The 22,533-nt window shown below is 43.1% G+C and overlaps 1 protein-coding gene across 1 annotated transcript in view; it reads left to right on the top strand.

The window, feature by feature from the left end:
* The window catches only part of LOC310800462 (thiamine pyrophosphokinase 1-like), a gene marked incomplete at its 3' end in the record, with an annotated part of 152,684 nt that extends 131,271 nt beyond the window's left edge, over nucleotides 1-21,413 (top strand). The window contains exon 9 of the mRNA XM_083663061.1: nucleotides 21,229-21,413. Within this exon, the coding sequence (XP_083519187.1) occupies nucleotides 21,229-21,413 (185 nt within the window). The remainder of the gene's footprint in view (nucleotides 1-21,228) is intronic.
* Nucleotides 21,414-22,533: the final 1,120 nt, after the last annotated feature.

Here is a 22,533-nt window from a genome sequence, read left to right on the forward strand (position 1 = left end):
ATTCGGCAAACTGCAGAAATATTCACTCGACATCGTTACTTTTGTTTTCGCCGCTCAGCTGTATAGACGGTTTGCATGGAATGGTCAGTCCTGCACTTGAATGTTTTTTTTTCTTTTATGTCCATAGCAAACACTGCAACAGGAAGTGAGCGGGGGTTCAATTTAGAATGTTTTTGTTGTCAAGTTAAAACCGTCTATAGGAGCTCTAATTGGGTTTCTGATACCAATGATGATGCAGAATGAGGGTGACTTCTTATTTGCACTGTTGATTGGTCGTACCCAAGCATAAGCATACTCAGACCAAACTCTTGATAGCCAAACTCTGATTTTTGATTGGTGTTCCCTGCTGTAATACTTGAAAACTCTGGCCAATTTATTTGCATAAAGTAGCCCCAACTTTAACTTTTCCTGCTCATTTCCCTTGCTGTTGTGTATTCCACTGTCCTTGCCCTAACGTAACCCATAGAACATGAATGACAGTGGACCGCCCACAGAAAATATCCACTTTAAAATGTATCTGGACGTCATTGAACCTCCACAACCATGAAAGCATGAGAGGAGTTACCTCCTGGAACTAGTTTTGAACGTCACACAACCCCTGCTAAAGGACTCGTTTATGACCACTTCGGCCCAATAACATTTGGAAGGTGTAAGAGCCACACAACTGAAATATTGATCCCAATTCAAGTTAGCAGAAGGCAAATTAGCAGGCTAGGCTGGGCGTAAGTCTCTGGTGCGCAGCGCGTGAATGTCCCCGGACAACAACAGATTGAAAACTCCGGTCCTACTGTGAAATACAGAGGTATCTCGTGGCGGACGGATAGGCTTCATCAGCATTGTGGGAACTTGTTGGGTAATGGCTTGACTGTAATGGACGTTCATTTATATGTAAAAAGTACATAATTCGAGCCCACAGATGGACATCACGATGGTCCGATGTAGAAGGCTCAGAGGTCGATGGGGGTCGGCCCATCGACAATGGTCGATGAAATCGTCCATCGTGGCAACCCTAGTGTGCGTGTATGCCCGCGCGTGTGTGTAGGTGCGTTTACGTGTGTGTGTTTACATGTACTGTATATGTCTGTGTTTGTACTTGTAAGCTCTGTACAGAAGACCTCCTTAGTCATTTCTTTGTGACTCAACCTCTCCTGTCTGACAGCTTAATATTAAAAAGCCTTCAACCTACAGCAACAAAATCTGAGTTATGACTCTGTGTGTGTGTGTGTGTGTGTGTGTGTGTGTGTGTTGTCATCCGCAACCTAACTCTTCCCACACTGTGTGTGTGTGTGTGTTATCATCCGCAACCTAACTCTTCCAACACTGTGCGTATGTGCGTGCGCGCACGCGCGTGTGCAGAGATGGGCAGTATTTTAAATACATGTATTTCAAATACGTATTTCAAATACATTTGTGTATTTTGTCATTTGTATTTGGCTGGACCGAGAAAAATAAGATGTAATTTGTATCAAAATACTTTCAGACCTTGTATTTTGTGTATTTTAAATACATAAAATACTTTTTTTTATGTTGTGTAATTTTATTCTCAAATTGACACATTTTTGACATTGACACAGGTTTAAACTGTGGAATAAAAAAAGGCAATGTGACTGACATGTCTTTTCTACTCTGCCTCTGATTGGCTTACACTCAGAACAAACCACAAATCAGAGGCAGAGTAGGGTGGGTCTTGAGTCAGACTTCACATCACTTCTTCGCATAAACTAGTAGTGAAGCATCGTGTTGGTGGAAATTCCCCCAGAGATAAATTACTAATATAAATATGATGATTCGATATTGCATGCACTGGCCTATCTGCAAATTAAACGGTTTACTGGATATTCAAACCAGTGTATCATATTAGAGAGACACAACTAATATAATCTGGCTAAGTGGGTGGCGGTGTAAGTGGGTGGCGGTGTGTGTGGCGTGGGAGTGGCGGCAGTGTGGGTCACGATTGTGATGTCATCAGTGATGTCACTCGAGTAATTGTTGTGATGTCATCAGTGATGTCACTTGAGCAACTGATTGCCCAACTGTGATGTCACTCAGGCAGTTGTGATGTCATCAGTGATGTCACTCAACTGTAATGTAGTGTGAGCCAATGCGGTGCACAGTTGCATGATGGCACCTAGGTCGGTGGGCGGTGTCTGTCTGTCTGTCAGTCATGATTTTGGGAGTCCGTGGAGCGGGCGATTTCCATAACTGCAGCCATGGCGCATTATCTCCAGAGCCTCCACCTATATTGTTATGATGTCAGATATCTATGGCTAAACATGGTCAAAGTTTGAAAACTTGAAGTTAACATGTAGATATGCTGCCTGTAAGTCAAAAGCCCTCACAGAAGGTGATTAACAGCTGAAGTGAGGGAGAAAAATTAGCTGTGCTGAAAAACAGCTAAAACTGAAATGGAAAAACTGTAGTGTGTTAGAGCGTACACAAAGGAGAATACTGTCACAGAGGACGATTTACCATCTAAAGAAACCAGAAAATTTCACATTTGAGAAGATGGAATCAGAGAATTAGGACATTTTTCCTGAAAGAAATTGCTCAAAATAATTAATAGATTATCAAAATAGGCAATTAATGTAATATTTGGCAATTAAACGATGAATTGACTACTCCTTGCAGCTCTTTATCGGTTTTTATAAAATGTATTTTTATGTATTTTCAAAATACAAAATACGTATTTGTATTTCAAATACATTTTTCAGACCAGTATTTTGTATTTGTATTGTGATACATTTCTTGAGCAAGTATTTGTAATTTGTATCAAAATACTTTTTAATGTATTTTTGCCCATCTCTGCGCGTGTGTGTGTGTGTCTGTGTGACAGTAAGCAGGAGAGAAACTTCTGTAGACCGTGAACAATCAGAGATGGGCAGTATTTGAAATACTTGTATTTGAAATACGTATTTCAACTACTTTTTTGTATTTTGTAATTTGTATTTGGCTGGGCAGAGAAAAATGAGATGTAATTTGTATCAAGATACTTTCAGATCTTGTATTTTGTGTATTTCAAATACATAAAATACATTTTTAGGGGTTCAAGCCCTGAAGGGGCTGAAACCCTATTGTTTTTGTGCCGGTTTATTCTTCTTCTTCTTCTTCTTGTTGTTCATCTGCCCCAACGCAAATTCCCGTGAGTTGGTAAATGGTAGAGACCTGAAATTTGGCCCAATGACAGATATTGTGGGCTGGTAGCTGCTCAAGAAAGATTTTTCGAATCGGCCTGAAGGTGGCGCTATAATTGAAGGTTTTACGTTAAAGGCCATAACTTCCACGCCGTTGGTCCGATTTTCAAACTTTTTTTCTCTCCAGATGTTCAGGTGAACCTGCTCTACAAGTTTGCCATAAGGACCCTCAATGTCCGTCTGGAAAATTTTTGAGATATTTGGAAAAGTTTGGAAAACACATTTTCGAGAACTCCTCCTAGACCGTTGGACCGATTTGCACCAAAATCGCCGGGAAGGCTCTCTGGAGCAAGCTCTACAAACTGGCTTTTTGAAACCTTTGAAATCTCCTTTCGTTTCGGAGATATTAATCGTTAAAGTTGTGAGAGGGCGTGGCCTCACAGCTAAATTGTCATAACTTCATGACCGATTAAGGAATCTTCACGAAACTTGCAGGAGGTCTTCGGAGACCATCCTAGACCATGTGTGTCAAATTTTGTGCAATTCGACCAAAAGGGGGCGCCATAAACGCCAGAAATGGGCGTGGCTTAACATAAAAAAGGCTGTAACTCCACACCTGTTTGTCCAATGATCGCGAAACTTGTCAGATATATCAAGGAGGATGTCCTAGTCAGAATCAGAAGCTTTGTCATCTGCGCAAGGCTTGAACCCCGCCCATCGCCGCTTGCGGCTATATTTCTTTTTATTCTCAAATTGACACATGTAAACATTGACACAGGTTTAAACTAAAGATGGAGAAATTAGTTGTACTAAAAACAACTAAGTGAACTAAACTGAAACCTGATATGAGTAAACAGAGAAATTACTTGTACTAAAAAACAACTAACTGGACTGAACTGAAACCTGATTTGAATAGGAGAAATTAGTTGTACTAAAAACAACTAAGTGAACTAAACTGAACTGAAACCTGATATGAAAAGATGGAGAAATAAGTTGTACTGAAAAACAACTAACTGAACTGAAACCTGATGTGAAAAGATGGAGAAATTAGTTGTACTAAAAACAACTAAGTGAACTAAACTGAAACCTGATATGAATAGATGGAGAAATAAGTTGAAAAAACAACTAACTGAACTAAACTGAAACCTGATATGATTCAGAATAGATAGAGAAATAAGTTGTACTGAAAAACAACTAACTGAACTACACTGAAAGCTGATATGATTCAGAATAGATTGAGAAAGAAGTTGTATTGAAAAACTAACTAACTGAACTAAACTGAAACCTGATGTGAATAGCTGAAGAAATAAGTTGTACTGGAAAAAAAACAACGAACTGAACTATACTAAAACCTGATATGAATAGATTGAGAAATAAGTTGTACTGAAAAAAAACCTAACTGAACTAAACTGAAACCTGATTTGAATAGGAGAAATTAGTTGTACTGAAAAACAACTAACTGTCATAAACCTGATTTGAATAGATGGAGAAATTAGTTATACTGAAAAACTATAACTGAACACCAAAGTACCCTAATGAAAATCAAAAATGTCTTTCTGTTGCTACAAGGATGTCTGAGCTTCACTGTGCATAATGATGGCTGTGCAGATTTTGACACTAGAATGGTGTTACCACTGCTGATAGTGGAAAGTTGTATTCAGTGAGTGATTGTTCTTTAGTAATTATGTTCTAGATAGCTGGGTTGTTTTGGATTTTGTTTATGAAGCAGAAGGAGGGGAAGTCATTTTAAGGATGTAAGGATTTGAACAAGAGTCCAATTTCATGGAAGGCCTTTTTTGTTTGAGATGCAGTTTCTCATCGTTCCTCTCACCGATTCACAATTTCACAACCTTAGACAGGATGTGCATCAGGGCATTCAATTCCTGAAATGTAACCTTTTCTAGTTGTATAAATATGTTTGCACGTTAAATAAATACTGTGACGACAAGTTACTGACATGGTGGTGAATGTGAAGTTGTTTAAAGGGGACCTACTATGCCTTTTACCTATTTCAGTTATTTATATATTGTGTTATGATGTCAGATATCTATGGCTAAACATAGTCAAAGTTCCAAAACTTGAGGTTAACATGCAGAAATGCTGCCTTTAAGTCAAAAGCCCTCACAGAAGGTGATTAACAGCTGAGCTGAAGGAGAAATTAGTTCTACTGAAAAACAACTAAAACTAAAATGGAAGAACTGCAGTGTGTTAGGGAGTACACATACTGTGACAGAGGACTAAAGAGAGGATTTACTGTCTAAGGAAACCAGAAAATTTCACTTTTGAATAGCTGAAATCAGAGAATTAGGACATTTTCCTTAAGGAAATGTCTCTAAATGATTAATAGATCATGAAAATAGGCAATTAATTTAATATTTGGCAATTCATCTATGAATTGACTAATCGTTGCAGCTCTTTATAAGTTTTTATAAAATGTATTTTCATGTATTTTCAAAATACAAAATACGTATTTGTATCTCAAATACATTTTCAGACAGGTATTTTGTATTTGTATTGTGATACATTTTTTGAGCAAGTATTTGTAATTTGTATCAAAATACTTTATGATGTATTTTCGCCCATCTCTGTGAACAATGGCTGTCAGCCCACTGATGAGAGAGAAGCCTCCCATTCCGTTTGATATGCAAATGGTAAATGGCCTGCATTTATATAGCGCTTTTATCCAAAGCGCTTTACAATCAGTAGATAGTCTACATTCACCCATTCATACACCGATGGCGGCAGGCTGCCACTCAGGAGCAAGGAGGGTTAAGTGTCTTGCCCAAGGACACAGTGACAGCAGCTGGGAGGGAGCGGGGATCGAACCGCCAACCCTTGCGTCATTGGCCGACCCGCTCTACCTCCTGAGCTGAAGCCGCCCAAATAGGCCACTAGTCCTTCACAGCACTGGTTCCACCCCTGCTCCCCACAAACTCAGCATCATCACACACATACACTCAGAAGCACCAGGAGACACACAACAGACAGACACACACAAACACACACACACACACACACACAAACACACACACAGCGCCAGCAGGTGCAGCTCTTGATAAAACACGTAAGCTCACAGATGGATTTCGGCGGTGAAGTGCACAGAGAGGCGAAGCAATTGAGAAATCTTAATTAAAAGTAAACTTTGGGCAAGATTGGAAAACTTGCCGTTACTGTTAATCAGAGTGTGCTGTTTATGAATCATAAGCCTTCACAAACACGTTGGCATGCAAATGAGACAATTCTAGCCCTTGATAAGGACCAGATTTGTTTTTACATTATCAACATGAAGACTTACTCAGAGGCCACTGATGCCATGAATATTCATTTGATACATGCTATATCTTTTCCCTGTATTCTGGTAAACGTGACATGAGTAACATGAATATTGAACAATATTCATTTGATACGTGCTATATCTTTTCCCTGTTTTCTGGTAAACGTGACATGAGTAACATGAATATTCATTTGATACATGCTATATCTTTTCCCTGTATTCTGGTAAATGTGACATGAGTAACGGTCATTTGAAAGAAATTGTGCAATCTGTGTTCTCTCTGCCTAATGAACCAAAGGCCATCCTTGGAGCCGCTTGCTGCTGATGTATATGACATTAGGGAGCATGTTGGCAGCAGAAATACGCTGTACAAGCAGACAGCCAGGATTCAAGCCCCGCATCAGCAAGTCCCTGAGTAACACAGAATCCCTACCAGCTGACCTCTGACCTCCCTGAGGAACATTTCTTAATAGGGATCAATACAGTATCACTCAATAGCATTATTACAAGTGTTCAGGTTTTACTTGGTAGGGGGAATTACATTTATGTCAGGCATAAATGTGTTTTTATTGAAAAAGTATGTGTCAAGTAAGCTAACCCAGCAAACATTTTCACGTATAACGACCGTGTGCTACACGTCAAACCACTACATCTAGTCAGGGTCTAAAAATATATCCGGAATGGAAATCGTTGCGACGTAATTCGTCTACTTCCCCACAACGTTGAAATATGCCGCTCCCACAACGGCTATATTCAGATATTCAGATACAAAGGTACAGGCGTAAAGCGTGTTTTTTTGCGTTTAAGGCCAGTTTAGTGCCTAAGGCCAGGGGGAGAATAGAGCCCCTGGTGTGTTTGCACCGTAATGCTTTAGAAACCCATTCAGCACAGGACAGGAAACAAAACTCTTTTGAAGCGTATTGATGCTAAAAAATAATAATAAATCTTGATACGGCTGGTTTTAAAGTTTTGCTCAGCGGCTGAGAAGAAGCTGAAGCCTTCAGCAGCGTACAGAGAGACTTCAATATTCAGGAAGCATTGTAAATATTTTTGAAAGGATTATTTTTAAAGGGAGGGTGGAGGGAGTCGGCTAAAGCGTTGTGCTTTATCTTGTAGTCAAATAGATAGATGTGTCTGACAAACCTGGTTCTCTGCGGTCTTATCCGCTGTCCCTGCCAGAGGCAGACATCCCCTCTGTGTCTCTCCTGTAAGATCTCTCTTTCCTTCTCATCTGTCTCCTCACACCTCCTCCTCCTTCTTTGTCAGCCTGCTGTTTTGCTGTCCTTACTATCTCCTTATGTTTTCCTCTCATTCTTTCAGCGCTTCAGTCTAGAGAAATTAATCTCATTCCCTCTTTATCTCTGTGTGTCTCTCTCTTCCTCTATTTCTCATTACGCCTTTCCACACATGTTGCCTTTCCCTGTTCCCTTTTCCGCTCTCTCTCTCTCTCTCTCTCTCTCTCTCTCTCTTCTAGTCATTGAGATAAATAAATGGAGAGAGCGTCTCTATCTCCTCCCTTTATGGTGTATTGAAGCCAAAATCTTCTCAGATCAAAGAACCAGAGTCTGTGCAGTAGCTCTTTTGGGTTGAAACCTCAGTCTGAGCCCCCCCCCCCCTCTCTATCCCCTCTAAACGTTCTTATGTAGAGCTGCTGTTTCTAGATTTGCGCACATGTAGTCAATCCTCTCTAGCTCTGTAAATGTGGCACTTTAAGTTCTAATAATTTTTGTCTTGCCAAAAGTAACCATGTAGATTCCCACTATGAGGTCAGTTTATCAAAATGACGCCTGTACAGAAATCTGAATTTCGTTGTCGGAGATTGCTCCATCCTCCTCCAAAGGCTGCGCCAACTGGGTGTTGAGGGCACCGCACTGGACTGGCTCACCTCATACCTCACCGACAGACAACAGTTCATCTCCCTCTCCGGTCACTCCTCCACCCTCTCCTCTGTTTTGCAGGGGGTCCCCCAGGGCTCAGTCCTTGGCCCCCTGCTCTTCATCTGTATACTCCCCCTTGGTCACATCATCCGTCAATTCAACCTGGACTTCCACTGCTACGCCGACGACACTCAGCTCTACATCACCACCAAATCCCTCCAGAACCCACCCCTCACTCACATCGAAAACTGCATATCTGCAATAAAAACCTGGCTAACCCACAACTTCCTCCAACTCAACAGTGACAAAACGGAACTCCTCCTCATTGGCACCAAATCCACCCTCAATAAAACTGGACCCATCACCCTCACCATTGACGACTCCACCATCACCCCCTCCCCCCTGGCTCGCAACCTTGGTTTCATCCTGGACCCCACCCTCTCCTTTGATCCCCACGTCAGCTCTGTTGTTAAAACCTCATATTTCCATCTCCGCAATATCGCTAAAGTCAGACACTGCCTCTCCCCCCCTGCTGCTCAATCCCTCATCCATGCCTTCATCTCCTCCCGCCTCGACTACTGCAACTCCCTCCTCACCGGCATCCCCTCCCGTTCCCTCCATAGACTCCAGATGGTCCAAAACTCAGCCGCCCGCCTGCTCACTCACACCCGGTCCCGCAATCACATCACCCCTGTCCTCCACTCTCTCCACTGGCTCCCCGTCAAGCAACGTATCGACTTCAAACTACTCCTCCTCACCTTCAAAGCCCTCCACAGCCTAGCCCCCCCCTACCTGACTGACCTCCTCATCCCCCATCGCCCCTCCCGTACACTCCGATCCTCTTCTACTGCCACCCTCATCATCCCCCCATCCAGACTCAAAACCTTTGGTGACCGTGCTTTCTCCCGTGCCGCACCCCGACTTTGGAACTCCCTCCCCCGACCGTCCGAGACTCTCCCTCACTCCCCACTTTCAAAACCCGACTTAAAACATATCTGTTCTCCCAAGCTTACAACATCCCCTACCCCTGACCACCTCCTCAAAACCATCACCCTCCGCGCCCCCACACCCCCCCCCCCCCGCCCCTCCCTCCTGTTCTCTTCCTCTCCTCTGCTTCTCCATACAACCTTGCCCTGAACCGCCACTGTTATTTGTACCTGTCCCCTGTATCTGTTGCCTGTTGCCTGTATCTGTTGCCTGTGTCTGCTGCCTGTTGCTTGTCTTTTGTTTTACTGTTAAGCGTCTTTGAGTCTTGAAAAGCGCTATATAAAATAAATGCATTATTATTATTATTATTATTATTATTATTGCTCCTAGCAGCCAGACTCCGGGGTGCTCTGGGCAACAAACCGTCATACAGGGGGAAATTATTATCCGATGAACTGATCTTTGCAGCTCTGTTGATTAGCTAATGTTTCCGTAGCATTTGATTAACGTTATGATTTAATTCATTTTGGAACAAATGTTGGTTTAACAGATTAAATCTTTATTTTATTTTATTAAACCTTTATTTAACCAGTTAAAAGACTCATTGAGATTTCAAATCTCTTTTACAAGAGGAACCTGGCCAAGAGGGCAGCATGAAAAACAAACACATTTAGGTTCCATATTACAGACACACAAATAAATATTTGAAGAGGGAGACTTGAAATTACATAAGTAATGAGATTAAGTACAGCAGCAAGTTCCAATACTTCCACGTTCCAAGTCCTTTAAAATTGAACCAAAGGCATCATATGAAATTAGTGCTGGCAATTTTAAGGCTTTCTGGAAGGTGTTCCAGATAAAAGGGGCAGCATATTTAAAAGCTTTTTTACCTAGCTCTAAATCTAACTGAAGCTTTGGCTACGTTGTAACTTGCGTTTACTAACTGGGCAGCCTAGTGCTGCTGCATGTCTCTCAGTTGGGTCATTTTTCTAACTAACGTTATCCAGCTGCCTGTCTCTTTTGTATCCTTATGCAACGGCTACGAGGAGAGGAGCTTGCGAACATCCCCATAGTAAAAGCACTTCCCAGAGATATCCATATAAATACTCTCCTCATGCTTTACCCTAAATAAAACCTCCAGTGTCTGTTTGCGACAGGCTAACCCGTTAGCTATTAGCCAATGGCTGGTATTGTGTAGGCCTCATTTTATACCCGGGAGTTGTAACGTTGTAAAACACGTTTCCTGGCATACGCAGGCAGTTGGACAACCTGGTAAGTTCTGAAAATATGTGTCTGTCATTCCAGCTATCGTTATCGGTTGTTAGTAATGTTATGCCGTCATTAACTCATTGAGTGCCAGCCACTTTTGGAGAACAGACGCTCCCAGTGCCAGAGTTTCAGAGCGTTTTCAGTGATTTCTCGAGGCCCACAGAATATTGTGTGATATTACTATGTAAACACCGAACACGCACAAAGAACGAGGAGACTCTATTGTATCATCAGCAAAAAAAAGTTTATTGATACCATTTTCCGTTCTTTAGTTATGAGCCGGAGAAGATAGGTTGTTTTCAGCCAAAACAGGGGTTTCAAATTAGAAGCTGAGATATTCAGCCTTTTGTGAAATGAAGCATTTCAAGCACATTCACTGACTCTGAAGCGAATATTTTCTGACCTGAAACATCTGAACAGTAATTTCCTTCAATAAACAGCACCCACACCCCCCTCAACTCCAAACTCCTCCTCCGTGGGAGTGTCTCTGGTGGCTCTGCTCGCTTTGCTGGCTGCTGCGTGTGTCAGGCGAGTCTCTGCTGCCTTACGGATCCACGTTCGGATGGCGGCCGCTCGTCGGGGGAGTCTGGATCGGGCTTGCATTCGTCTGCGTTTCTGGGGTTTCGGTTGTGAGCTGGGATGAAGCTGTGTCCGATTATAGGCTTTCTGCTGCGCGTTTCAAAGTGCGCTGCACCCAGTCTATTTTCGGAGCGCTCAGCCTTGTGCGCCGGCTCCCAGCGCGACACTGAAAAGCCAAACCATTGTCACGAGAATGGTTTGGCTTTGGTTTTATTTTCTGGCGGCTAATCGTGTGGAGAAACTATGCAGCAGAGACAGAGGGGCTCATTTGTGGGAGCGGATTGACTGCTGTTCGCAGCTAACGTTGGCTCCAGGCAGCCAGAGCAATCTGTGCCGCTCTGGCTCATGCATCGGTTTCTCTTTCATCACGGGGCTTTTTCTGCTTTTTTTCCTCAACTTTCTCTAATCTGGAGAGCACTGTCGCCACCTAATGGGTCCGTAAAATAGGTTATACACCTTCAATAGCTACAATATTTTTACAGGAGATGCACGAGGCTTTGATCCACGTCCCACCGTCAAAAAACGCAATTGACGACTTTAGTCGTCTTTGGCACTCTACGTTACTATTCGAATTGACGACTATACTCGTCCTTGGCACTCAATGAGTTAAAGAATGCAAGCTTAAAGCCGGCTAACACAAGCGGCTAATGCTAGCTCGCATCCGTTAAAACCATTGATGTATTAAAATAACCGATAACGTAGCTGGAGTAACTAATAAAACACATGTTCTGAACTTACTACTTCAGTCCCCAACCAACATTACTTCCTCGCGCACCTTTCTCAAAACAATCTTCCTTTTATTGCGGTCCATCGATATAGCGTTATACAGTCTGGTAGATACTGTAACAGATCAGTGTTATCAGCAGTGTCTGGTCTATGTAACCTAGGTCTAGAACACGTACAGCCTGTCTGAGCCATCTGAGCCCATGTCCAGCCAATGACGGCTTGAGACTGGCTGCCACAGCTCTCAATCAGCCCTTTTTATATTGTCAAATAACTAATTAAATTAAATCACATTAGTGTGATAAGAACTATCTAAAATGATACAAACCACCTTTGGGGAGAAATTATTTGACGTACTGTACTTTGATTGTCTCGTTTGTCCATTTTCCCAGCCGCCAGAGCGGCGATATAACATGCATCGGCTTCACTGAGTAGCACCAGAGGCGGCGTCCATCTTTTATGGCGATGCTTCTAGTACACCTTTCTATGCACTGCCACTCTCTCTCACTCTCTCTCTCTCTCTCTCTCTCACACACACACACACACATCTGCCGCATGCTGGCAGCATGTATAAATAATGTTTAACTGTATGCAAATTGTTCTTGTTGTTTTTATTTTATACTTGCTTTGGCAATGTAAACTTATTTCCCCCATGCCAATAAAGCCCCTTTGAATTGAAATTGAATTGAGAGAGAGAGAGAGAGGCAGTAACTCTTTCCCTCTCTCTTCCCACCCTCCATCTCTCTCACCAAGGTCCCAGCGAGGGGAGATGTAAAGTGTATGTATTCCTTAGCAGTGCTGTGTGGCAGCAGGAGGGAGAACTGCTGTTTTATGCTTGTGTTTATGGATGTGTAGATTTCTGATGCTGTGCACATCACACAGTGCAGAGGGGGGGGGGGGGTGTTAACAGCAACCTGATGTCAACTGCTTGTACTGCTCCTAATAGAGCTGCAGTGTGCCAGGCAGGGAGAGGAGTGCACACACAGTCATTCATCGCACACCATCCCCACCCTCTGGAAAACGTCAATAATTTACACCTGTTGTCCATTGTTATGACTCCGGAGGCATTATAGATTCGGGTTGTCCATCCGTCCCTCAGTGACCTGATGACATCATCAGTGATGTCATAAATCACTGACGATGTCATAAGATGCAAAGTTGTGACATCATCAGTGATGTCATTCATCAGTGATGTCATATGAGCAGGTAAGCCCGCAGCAGCTGAACTGCCTATGCGAGCTGCAGGGCGGGCGAGTAGTGAGTAGCGAGCCCGCGCAGTATGTTCACAAATACAGTCAGACGTACATCAACTCTGACTTATCATCTACGGTACTCAAACACATTTTCAACAACACATGGAATTTCCCTTCTCTCTCTCTCTCTCTTTGTCTCTCTCTCTCCAGCTCTCCTTAGGGCATGCACTGATGGACGTGCCAACCACCTTTATAACATCTTGCTCTTTCTGACACACCTCCCTGCTTATTAAATGGGACTGATAGCACAACCCAAGAGGAGTCTTCTTATCTGAAGGTCAACTGAAGCTAGTATAGTGTTTGTCACCTCGCGCTCGCAGAGCAGCGTAGCCGCATGCAGCGCCATAAAGGTTTAATGGAAGCAGCTATCAATGCACAGCAGATGGCGCTAACACTGCTGCTCATGCCTTGGCTCATCTCATGGCTAATAAATAGCCTTTAATATAATGAGAAAGTCAGGTGGAGAAAGGAAAGGGCACTGCTGTGTCAAAATCACTGCTGATATAATATACACAGTGTCTTGAATCAAAGCCCTCAGTATAAGTTTTCAAATCAGTGATGTTTCACATCTCAAACTGTAATTAAAAGTGTTACAATACAATATAAGTCAGTTGAGGTTGTTTGTGGTTATTCTCATGCTGGGCATTTATTTTCATGATAAACATTCACACAGAATCTTCTGAATCAACGATGCAAACAAAACTCCAAATAGTCTTATATGGGTTTTCATCTAAATGATTCAGCTAATAAACGATGCCACCTAGAACAATTGCTCGAATTTTTAGTAGTCCGAAAAAAGTTGTCAGGATTTAAGCATCTTCTGCTTAAGAGGATAATATTTACTAAATAATGTGAAGTGCACATCTTTGCCTCATCTATCTCCAAACTGCATAACCGTGGGCTCATAATTAATTCATTTCAGGTCTTTGAAAGATAATCGTTTGTTTAAATGGAACCAGTCTGTGCCTCAACATGGTGTAGTGGATTTAAGATGAAACAGTACTGGCCGTGGGTCAAATCCTCCCTTATTCAGTATTGGTCTCATTACCTCCTACTGTCTCATTCTAAACAAGTATAGATTATGTACAGTACCACGTTGGATTTGTGGTAATAGCATAATACAGTAGTGTTGTGATGAAAGGGCATGTGTGTTTCTAGCTATCATACTAGGCAAAGATTGATGTATTTCTGTAGCAGAGGAGTCACTGGATCACTGGCCATAGATGATGTTATCCCAGTGTTATTTTATTTTAAGTGTTCTACAAATGAATCAGTTGTGAGACATTAGTATAATCACCTTAAAAAACCCAACCCATTACAGAGAACATTGACAGCTACACGGCATGTGGGGCTGTGTTAGCCTGGGTAAACCCAGCCTCCACGTGACCTCTATCTATGCGCTCTCAGTCACAAAGACTAGTGACTGATAGCGCATAGATAGAGGTCACGTGGAGGCTGGGTTTACCCAGGCTAGGGCTGTGTGGGAAAGTCCAGTGGGGAACAAAACATTTCCAACATGTTCACCCTGTTCAGTAAAGAAAAGCCAAAGAGAATTAGCCAAGCCTATGAATTATCTATCTATCTATCTAAAGGGGAGCTAGGGTTCTCTCTGTTTCTTTGTCTTTCTGTCTGTCCCACTGATGACATCATCAGTGATGTCATAAATTCACTCTCTCTCTCACACACACACACACACACACAGTCCCAGTGATGGGATAGGAAACTAGTCTTTCCTGACTTCTATCTATCTGGTGCTCCTCTCAAAGAATGTAATGAGGCTAAATACCTGGGTCATTACATAACCAGCGACCTATTTGACGATATGGACTTATCCAGACTGTCTCCTCAGATGTATGCACAAGCAAACATGCTGGTCCGTAAATTTAATTTCTTCTAATTTAAAGCTTACTGTACCCCGCTGTATACTGCCCACTTGTGGCAGAACTACAGAAAAGGCAGTATGAGGAGACTGACAGTGGCCTACAATGACAGCATGAGGCTGCTGCTCAAAGCCCCAAGAAGCTGTAGTGCCAGTCAAATGTTTGTAAACATCAATGTTCCCACCTGCTATGCTGTAATACGAAATCTCATTTATAGATGTATGTGCAGATTGTCAGCCTCAGAAAACAGTATTATTTCAGTACTAACGAATCCTGTTATGAGCTCTGTCAGGTTCTCATCCAGACTGTGGGACCACTGGCGCTCTAGCCTGTATGTAAAATTACCTTGGTGCAATACCTGTAATACCTGTGTTTTTCTTATAATCTCTGGGAGTCATGTCTTTATTTATATATTCTGTATGATGTCTGTTGTACTATGGACCGCCCTGAGTTGTGCCCCAAATACAGTTTTGAATTGAATTGAATTGAATAATCAGTGATGTCATAAATTGTGACATCATCAGTGATGTCAGAGGCATTGTGACATCACACGCACGCGTGCGCACACACACACACACACACAAAGCCCCAGAGATGATGGCATCAGTGATGTCATACATTGTGACATCATCAGTGATGTCAGAGGCATTGTGACATCATCAGTGATGTCATAAGAGGTTGTGATGTCATCAGTGGTATAAGAGTCCCACTCATTATGTCATCAGTGATGTCATAAGAGTCCCACTGATGATGTCATCAGTGATGTCATAAGAGCAAAATCATGTCCCATGGACAGACACTAGGCTCTTTCACACCGGCCTTGAAAGCCGAAAAATGCACGGAAAATAGGATTCGCGCCTCCAATGTCGTGAACGCGCTTTGGTGGACAATTGTTTTGCGCCTTTTGTCCCGCGACGGTAGGTAGTAACAGCGCCGGGTTACCTGGCAACCCGCCTCCATTTGAAAGGTCGTCGCAGCAAGCCGGAAAAGGTGCGAATGGTCAGCTCATTCATAAAAAAATTACAGGGGAAATCACCTCATGTATCAACAAAGTGCAGGAGTGAAATTTAAAAAAGTAGCCTATACAATCATGACTGCAGGGGCGCCAGGAGGAATGCTCCGTGCGGTTAGGCTTTATGCTCAAACGATTTTGACATTAGTAGGTAAAATTAACGGATATAATAATAAGCTTCAGAGGGCTATAGCTGTCTGTGGCGAGTTGGTCTGAGGTTATTCCCTCTCGAAATCAGCTCTGTGCATTCCCTTACAAAAACTACTAACGTTAAGTAGTCATGTGCATTTATAGCCTATACTATTCCCCCGACGAACGTTATGCAGACTGCAGCTGTTTGATATGCGGGCGGTCGTGTATCGTTCCAATTTTAGTAGGACACCATATTGATCTGCCCGCCCACCATGCGAGTGCACCTATCATCCCTGCTCAGCGGACTAGGAGAAGGAGGGAAGTCTTGGTTGTTGAATGATTTCGTTCATCATACAGTAGCCTAGGCTACACTAACCTATGAAAATATTCATTTGGGCTAGGAGGAGCAGGAAATCCCTCCGCTCGCCTTTCAATCCGGGAGCAGGGGATTTCACCTGAAAGTACACCACAGCACGGGAAAGTGGCCGTGCTGCTTGGCTCTGTGTGAAAGCAATTTCTGTGGCGAGGGTGCGAGCTTTGCGGGACTCCTAAACGGCAATTTTTGCGCGATCTGTGTGTGAAAGAGCCTACTGAAAGAAGTGGGAGTCTGGCTTCAGACCCCCGTCTTCAGCCATGGACAGCTGTATGTTGCCAGCTCCAGGACAGGTGATCCAGCATCCCTGAAGTATGCCATCAAGGACCAGCCAGGGCGAGGCTGCATATGCGAGCTGCGTGGCGAGCCCGCGCAGTGGGTGAGCCTAGGAATCGAGTGCGCGTAGCGCGCAAGATGCCTAGTTATATAAAAGGGAGCAAGTGGGCACTGTTTAAATTTTTGTCCCACTGATGATGTGACATATGCATTGAGACATCAGTAGTGATGTCAGTGAGTGACATCATCAGTGATGCAATGTTGAGCAATTGTGCGCAGCCGAGCTGCGGGCAAGGCCACGCAGCAGCCAAGCTGCGTATGCGAGCTGCAGGGCCAGCTCGGCGAGCTGCAGGGCGGGTGAGCCTAGGAATCGAGCACACGTAGCGTGCGAGATGCCTAGTTCATAAAATGGCCCCAAGCAAACATCCATAATTCCAAATAATACCAAATCTCCGAGTACAAATAAAGTAACCTGAAGCTGAACCCCCTGCTCTACCTGTCCACTGCAGTGTGAGTGTGTGTGAGTATCCAGCTCTCCTCTCCTCTCCCGCCCGCCCTTCTCTCTCTCCTGGGTAATTTGTAGTGTAAATACGGCCTACTTACAGCTGACGGGCCCTTTCAGCTGTGACTCTGGAACTGCAATTACAGGCAGCAAACATCTCCATTGTTATCACTGGAGGGTGCAACGCTCATTTCGGTCCCCTCTGCAACGAGGGCCGCTATCGATCGCTATCAGCTTTGAGGAGGTGACTACTAATGAAGCCATCTGAAGTCCTTTGTGCTCGGTAAAGAGTGTGTGTGTGTGTGTGTGTGTGTGTGTGTGTGTGTGTGTGTGTGTGTGTGTGTGTGAGTGTGAGTGTGAGTGTGAGAGAGAGAGAGAGAGAGAGAGAGAGAGAGAGAGATAATGTGTGTTGTTAGTAAATGTAGGTGCCACTCTGCATCAGCATAGTATGACTCCTATGCTTTTTATTGTAGCCAGGGTGGACATTTCGTCATTTTAGGGGCAAGGCCATCTCGCCTTCGGCATCAAATTTTTTTTTTTAGGGCACAAGGCCACATGCCAGCAGGGCACAAAGGCCATTGCTCTATTGACATCGTGAAGAGCGATTTTTCTGAAATGTGTTAAAATGATTAAATTAAGAAGAAAGTAGAGCACGCACATCCACTCAGTAGGCAGGTGCCAGACAAATAAATGATAAACTGGAATAAAGAAGTAAAGTCCACACACTGAAAAGTCAAGCTCCCGGTCAGTTTAAACTAAAACTGACAAACTGACCGGGAGCTTGACTTTTCAGTGTGTGGACTTTATCTCTTCATTCCACAATGATTCAATTGCACATCCTTTGCATAGGGCAGGCTACATTTAACTTAGACTGCTGGCACTTTCTAAAGCAACTGACAGTAGCAGGCTGGTAGCAAGGCACTGCCAAGGTGGCCTTAGGGATCTCAGGGCATCACGGCCAGAGCAATGGAGGCCATGGCCTAATTTATTTTTATTTTGTACATGTGCATATTCATAAAACTTGTCTTAAAACTTTGTCATTCCCACAGGATGTTCAAACAATGCAATTGTCAAATGTTGGTTTGGGGGTAATAGTGGGATACAGGACGTTTGATCCTTAGTGTTTGCTAAATCAGGTTGTATGATTGAAAAGCCTCTTTCTTATTTTGGTTGCCACTGATGGCAACCAAAGGCCAAGAATTGGCTGACAACTTTTTCAAAATGGTTGCCAATGGCAACCCTTAATGTCAAGCCCTGTCAAGGTGTGGTTTTCTGCAAATGATGTCTGCACTTTACTACGAAGTTTCAATGACAATAACAATGTAATTGTAACTATAAATCTTCACATCTCAGCTGAGAGCGCTCATCATCTGCTCCTCATTTAGATGACATCACACAGTGAGAGAACTGCTGGGTTCCTCATCTGTTCATTTGCATGGGCTGCTGCCATGCAGTGGCTAATGGTGATTTATATAGCCAAATATTTTTTTATGATCGGAAGACAACACATACTCTCTGGTCTTTTATAAGTTGCATTGTTGTATAAGCAGTGCTTCTGTAACGGTTCAGTTGTTAACATTAACAAGCATGCCAAGCCGCATCATGGCTGTATTCTCTATAGAAGAGATGAAAGCAGCTGATCAACTCAGAGAGCTGAGATCAAATAATTCAAAGAAACTGCCACTTAATTAGCTCTATGTCATCACCACAAATATGCCGTGGGACTGTACGATTGTTTATTGTTTGCTTATTAACAACGTGACCACATTAACTTTTGATGTGGTTTCCTCCAGGGAGGCAGCTTCATATAAGCATCAAGCTCTCTGATTGGACCTTCCATTTTACGGCTCATGTGGATTTTATTAGCCTCTGATTACATATTGTGTAGTGTACCCACCTGTGTAAAGCATGTCTCTGCTATGGTGATGTGCCAGCATGGTCTCTGCAGAGGTTTTGAAATGAATTGGTCCAGGTCGGGTTCAGGAGAGCAGCCCCTGTGATAGCGATGGAAATGTAAGAGCACTTCATGTGTCTGGGGGTGGCTAGTGGAAACATAGCCCCATGGAACATGTGGCCCACCTTGTCACAGCCACAGATTGGGCCACTCCCCCAGCACTAATACTGTGCAGTGTGCGCTAAACACAGGCCCCGCCCCCCTCCACCCCACTTCCACATGGCTCATCGCTCACTGACACCACCAAGCAAGCGAACGAAACAGCTCGGTCAAGACAGCAGAACGAAACAGCTACTGTAGGTCAAGACGAAAGATGCAAAGTTGATGCTGATAGCAGACAGTTTCAAGAGAGCTGAGAGACCGACTACTTCTTGATGTGCAAATGTATCTGTCGACTGAATGTCTCCCACAATTCCATGATCATCCTGCTGACTAATCCTGCTTTTAGTGCTGTGCCATACGTCCCATATGTGGGACATATTCTTATTATTGCCTTTTATAGTTTTATTGTTTGGTGTTTTGTTGTGTTTATAATGTTGTCTTTTTATGGACTATGTGTCCGTTAAATAAAGTAGATTGGTTGGTTGATTGATTAAAATATATCTAGATAACTGTGTGCCCCTTGACTTGATTCTGTTAGGCCCGGGGTCAGGTGGATTCATTCACAGACACATGAGGGTCGTAAAAGGCTTGCAGGCAAGAGTCAACGTGGACTGGCCATGGATGTTTCTACAACCTGACAGTGTGAAGCTGGCAGAGCTGACTGACTCTTATAGCCCTCGAACGTGACAACATTACCGTATGACATAAGTGAAATCACTAAACTTCAACAGTGACACATGTCAGGTGTAAATATTCAATGATGTACTTATCATCAATTATGACATCATCACTGTTGACATCGTCTTCAATGATGACATCATTAAAACCTTCAACAGTGACATCAGTGAAATCATCAATGATGACATCATCATCATCATTGGTGACATCATCTAACAGATTCGTATGTCTCACTGAATCTGAAGCCCCTGCACAATAAATTGATGCTGCTTAGATTCCTGGTTTGACCACTAGGGATCAGTATTGGCCAGGTGCCAAGCTAGGTTCAATTCGATCAATTTGCTTATTTGGAATATGAAGGTTGTTTTATTCAACCTAATAAAATGAAAGGTAATTGAATGTATGCATGTTCTGTTACTAAGCAAGCTAGTGATTCTCTTCACTTTTGAATTGGCTGGATTGAAATTTAATTGACCATTACGCTGGTCTGGACACCGTAGCAATGCAGATAGAGACATTTTTCCATCCCACACCAACGTAAAAATATATCAGAAAATCATTTCAAATGTTTGGACAGCCTAATTAATATACGATTTAGCCTTAAAAGCATCTGGACAATCCTAAAGTAAATACATCAAATGCAAGATATGTAAACTACATTTCTGTATGCACTCCAGTATGTGATCTTCAAATGCTTGAAACATTGCTCTGGACTGAATCCTTTTATCAACACCTGTCTTTTGATGGCTGTCATCTTGAACAGTTCCTTTGCTCACTGCTTGTCATGATCAAGTAAATAAAAAGCCCTGTGTGACTCTCACACCTCAGCGGTCGCCTTTCCTGTTAGTGGCAGCTGAAGGATTCCCTTTGGGGATTTGTTTACACTTGAGTGGTCGACAGTAGCATAATAGCCTGTGTGTGTGTGTGTGTGTGTGTGTGTGTGTGTGTGTGTGAGAACCTGCCACAGCTTCAGATTACTATCCAAGCTTGAGTGCTCAGACATAAAGCCAACAGTCTATGCTGCTGAGTGGACCACCTTGTCAGGGTTACACAGGGACTTAAGATGTTTGTAACCACATTATTTCAAGGCTGTGATGCTTACCCTGCCCTTTAACCTGTCAAAATCAACACTGAGGGCTATTTGCGTGTTTTATAATTCGAATAAGCTGTTAATTAGTCACATGATAAACTAATAATCTATCTGTGCTTATTTAACACCCAATAGTGTAATGCGAAGCATCACTCATTACTGCTGCACTGACTCCTTCTGTGTCTCTTGTGTCCAGGTAACGAGGTCCTGCAGTTTGGGAAGCTGGTGAGCACCTCCAACACCTATGAGCCAGTCGCCCCCGGAGACCCCAGGAGACCCATAACCGTGACGACAGACCAGCCGCTGCTGTGGAGCATGGGCATCCTCAAGGACAAGAAATTACACAGGAGAGATGCTTCACCCACAGTCAACAGACCATAATGTACGCTTAACAGCCACACTACTCAAAAAACAATCATTGCAATGTCGGTAGAGTTTCAGCTGTCTGTGGTTTCCATTCTCATATCTCTGTGGAGGTCGGGGAGAAGAGGGAAGGGAAATTGACTATGGCTCGAACCCACAAGCTCAGAACTGACTGAGGTTTGAATCTACAAGCTCAAAACTGCTGCGCAGCAATCCAACTCTCTGAGCCATCGGGTCATACTTAGTTTTGCTTTTCGTTTTTTTCATCTGGGTCTCCGACTTTCAAAACTTTTGAGGCTTGAACTGAGGCTTGAACCCACAACCTCCCAAACAGCTGTCAAACTCTGTGAGCCACTGAGTCTTTCAAGGTCAAGTCCTTTCTGTCAGAGCTTTTCAGTCTTCACTTGGGAAGTTGTTCTTCAAAATCCAAGCTTTCACTGAGACTCGAACCCACAACCTCCAGACTGTGGTGTGGCTGTCCAGAGCTCTGAGGCACCAGGTCAAAGTGCTGGGCATGGTGTTCCTCAGAGCTTCTCACTCTTTACTTTGGATGTAGACTACGTACTTACATTTGAACTGACAACCCGAAATCCAGTCATTCAGCTAAATTTGCTTGACGTTAAATAGGACTTGAGCAGTTGCGGAAACATTGAACACATTTTCATGACATTGCTGAAACATTTTGGATATGTATATGTCAAGAAAACTGTGGTTCAAAAAACTCTTCAGAAAAATGACAAACAAGATGGCTAGAGTTGCAAAAACAATTGGTGCTTTTATTCCAAAAAACAGTGAAAAACAGAACTTGGACGTCCACATAAAAATAGATAAACAAAAACTTGAAAATGTGCAAAGTTGACAACTGTCTGGTTACCTGTCTCTCACACAGCCTCCCTCAGACTAACACCCGGGAGCCTTGGTGGCCAAAGGCTTATAAAGCCTAAACCCCTCCCCCAGCCCAACCAACTCCTGAGCAAATCAATTAACCCGAATTCTCACCATATACACTTTTACTGTGCATTCATACATAAACCAAACATGTTTAAACATAAGAACCACCGATCCCAGTCAAACATTTTACATTAAGTCCACAAACTTAACACAAATAACTCAAAAGGCCTAACATCCCCTTTCACCA

The sequence above is a fragment of the Poromitra crassiceps genome (assembly GCF_964638095.1).
Source record: "Poromitra crassiceps genome assembly, chromosome: 2".
In the NCBI taxonomy this organism is placed as follows: domain Eukaryota; kingdom Metazoa; phylum Chordata; class Actinopteri; order Beryciformes; family Melamphaidae; genus Poromitra; species Poromitra crassiceps.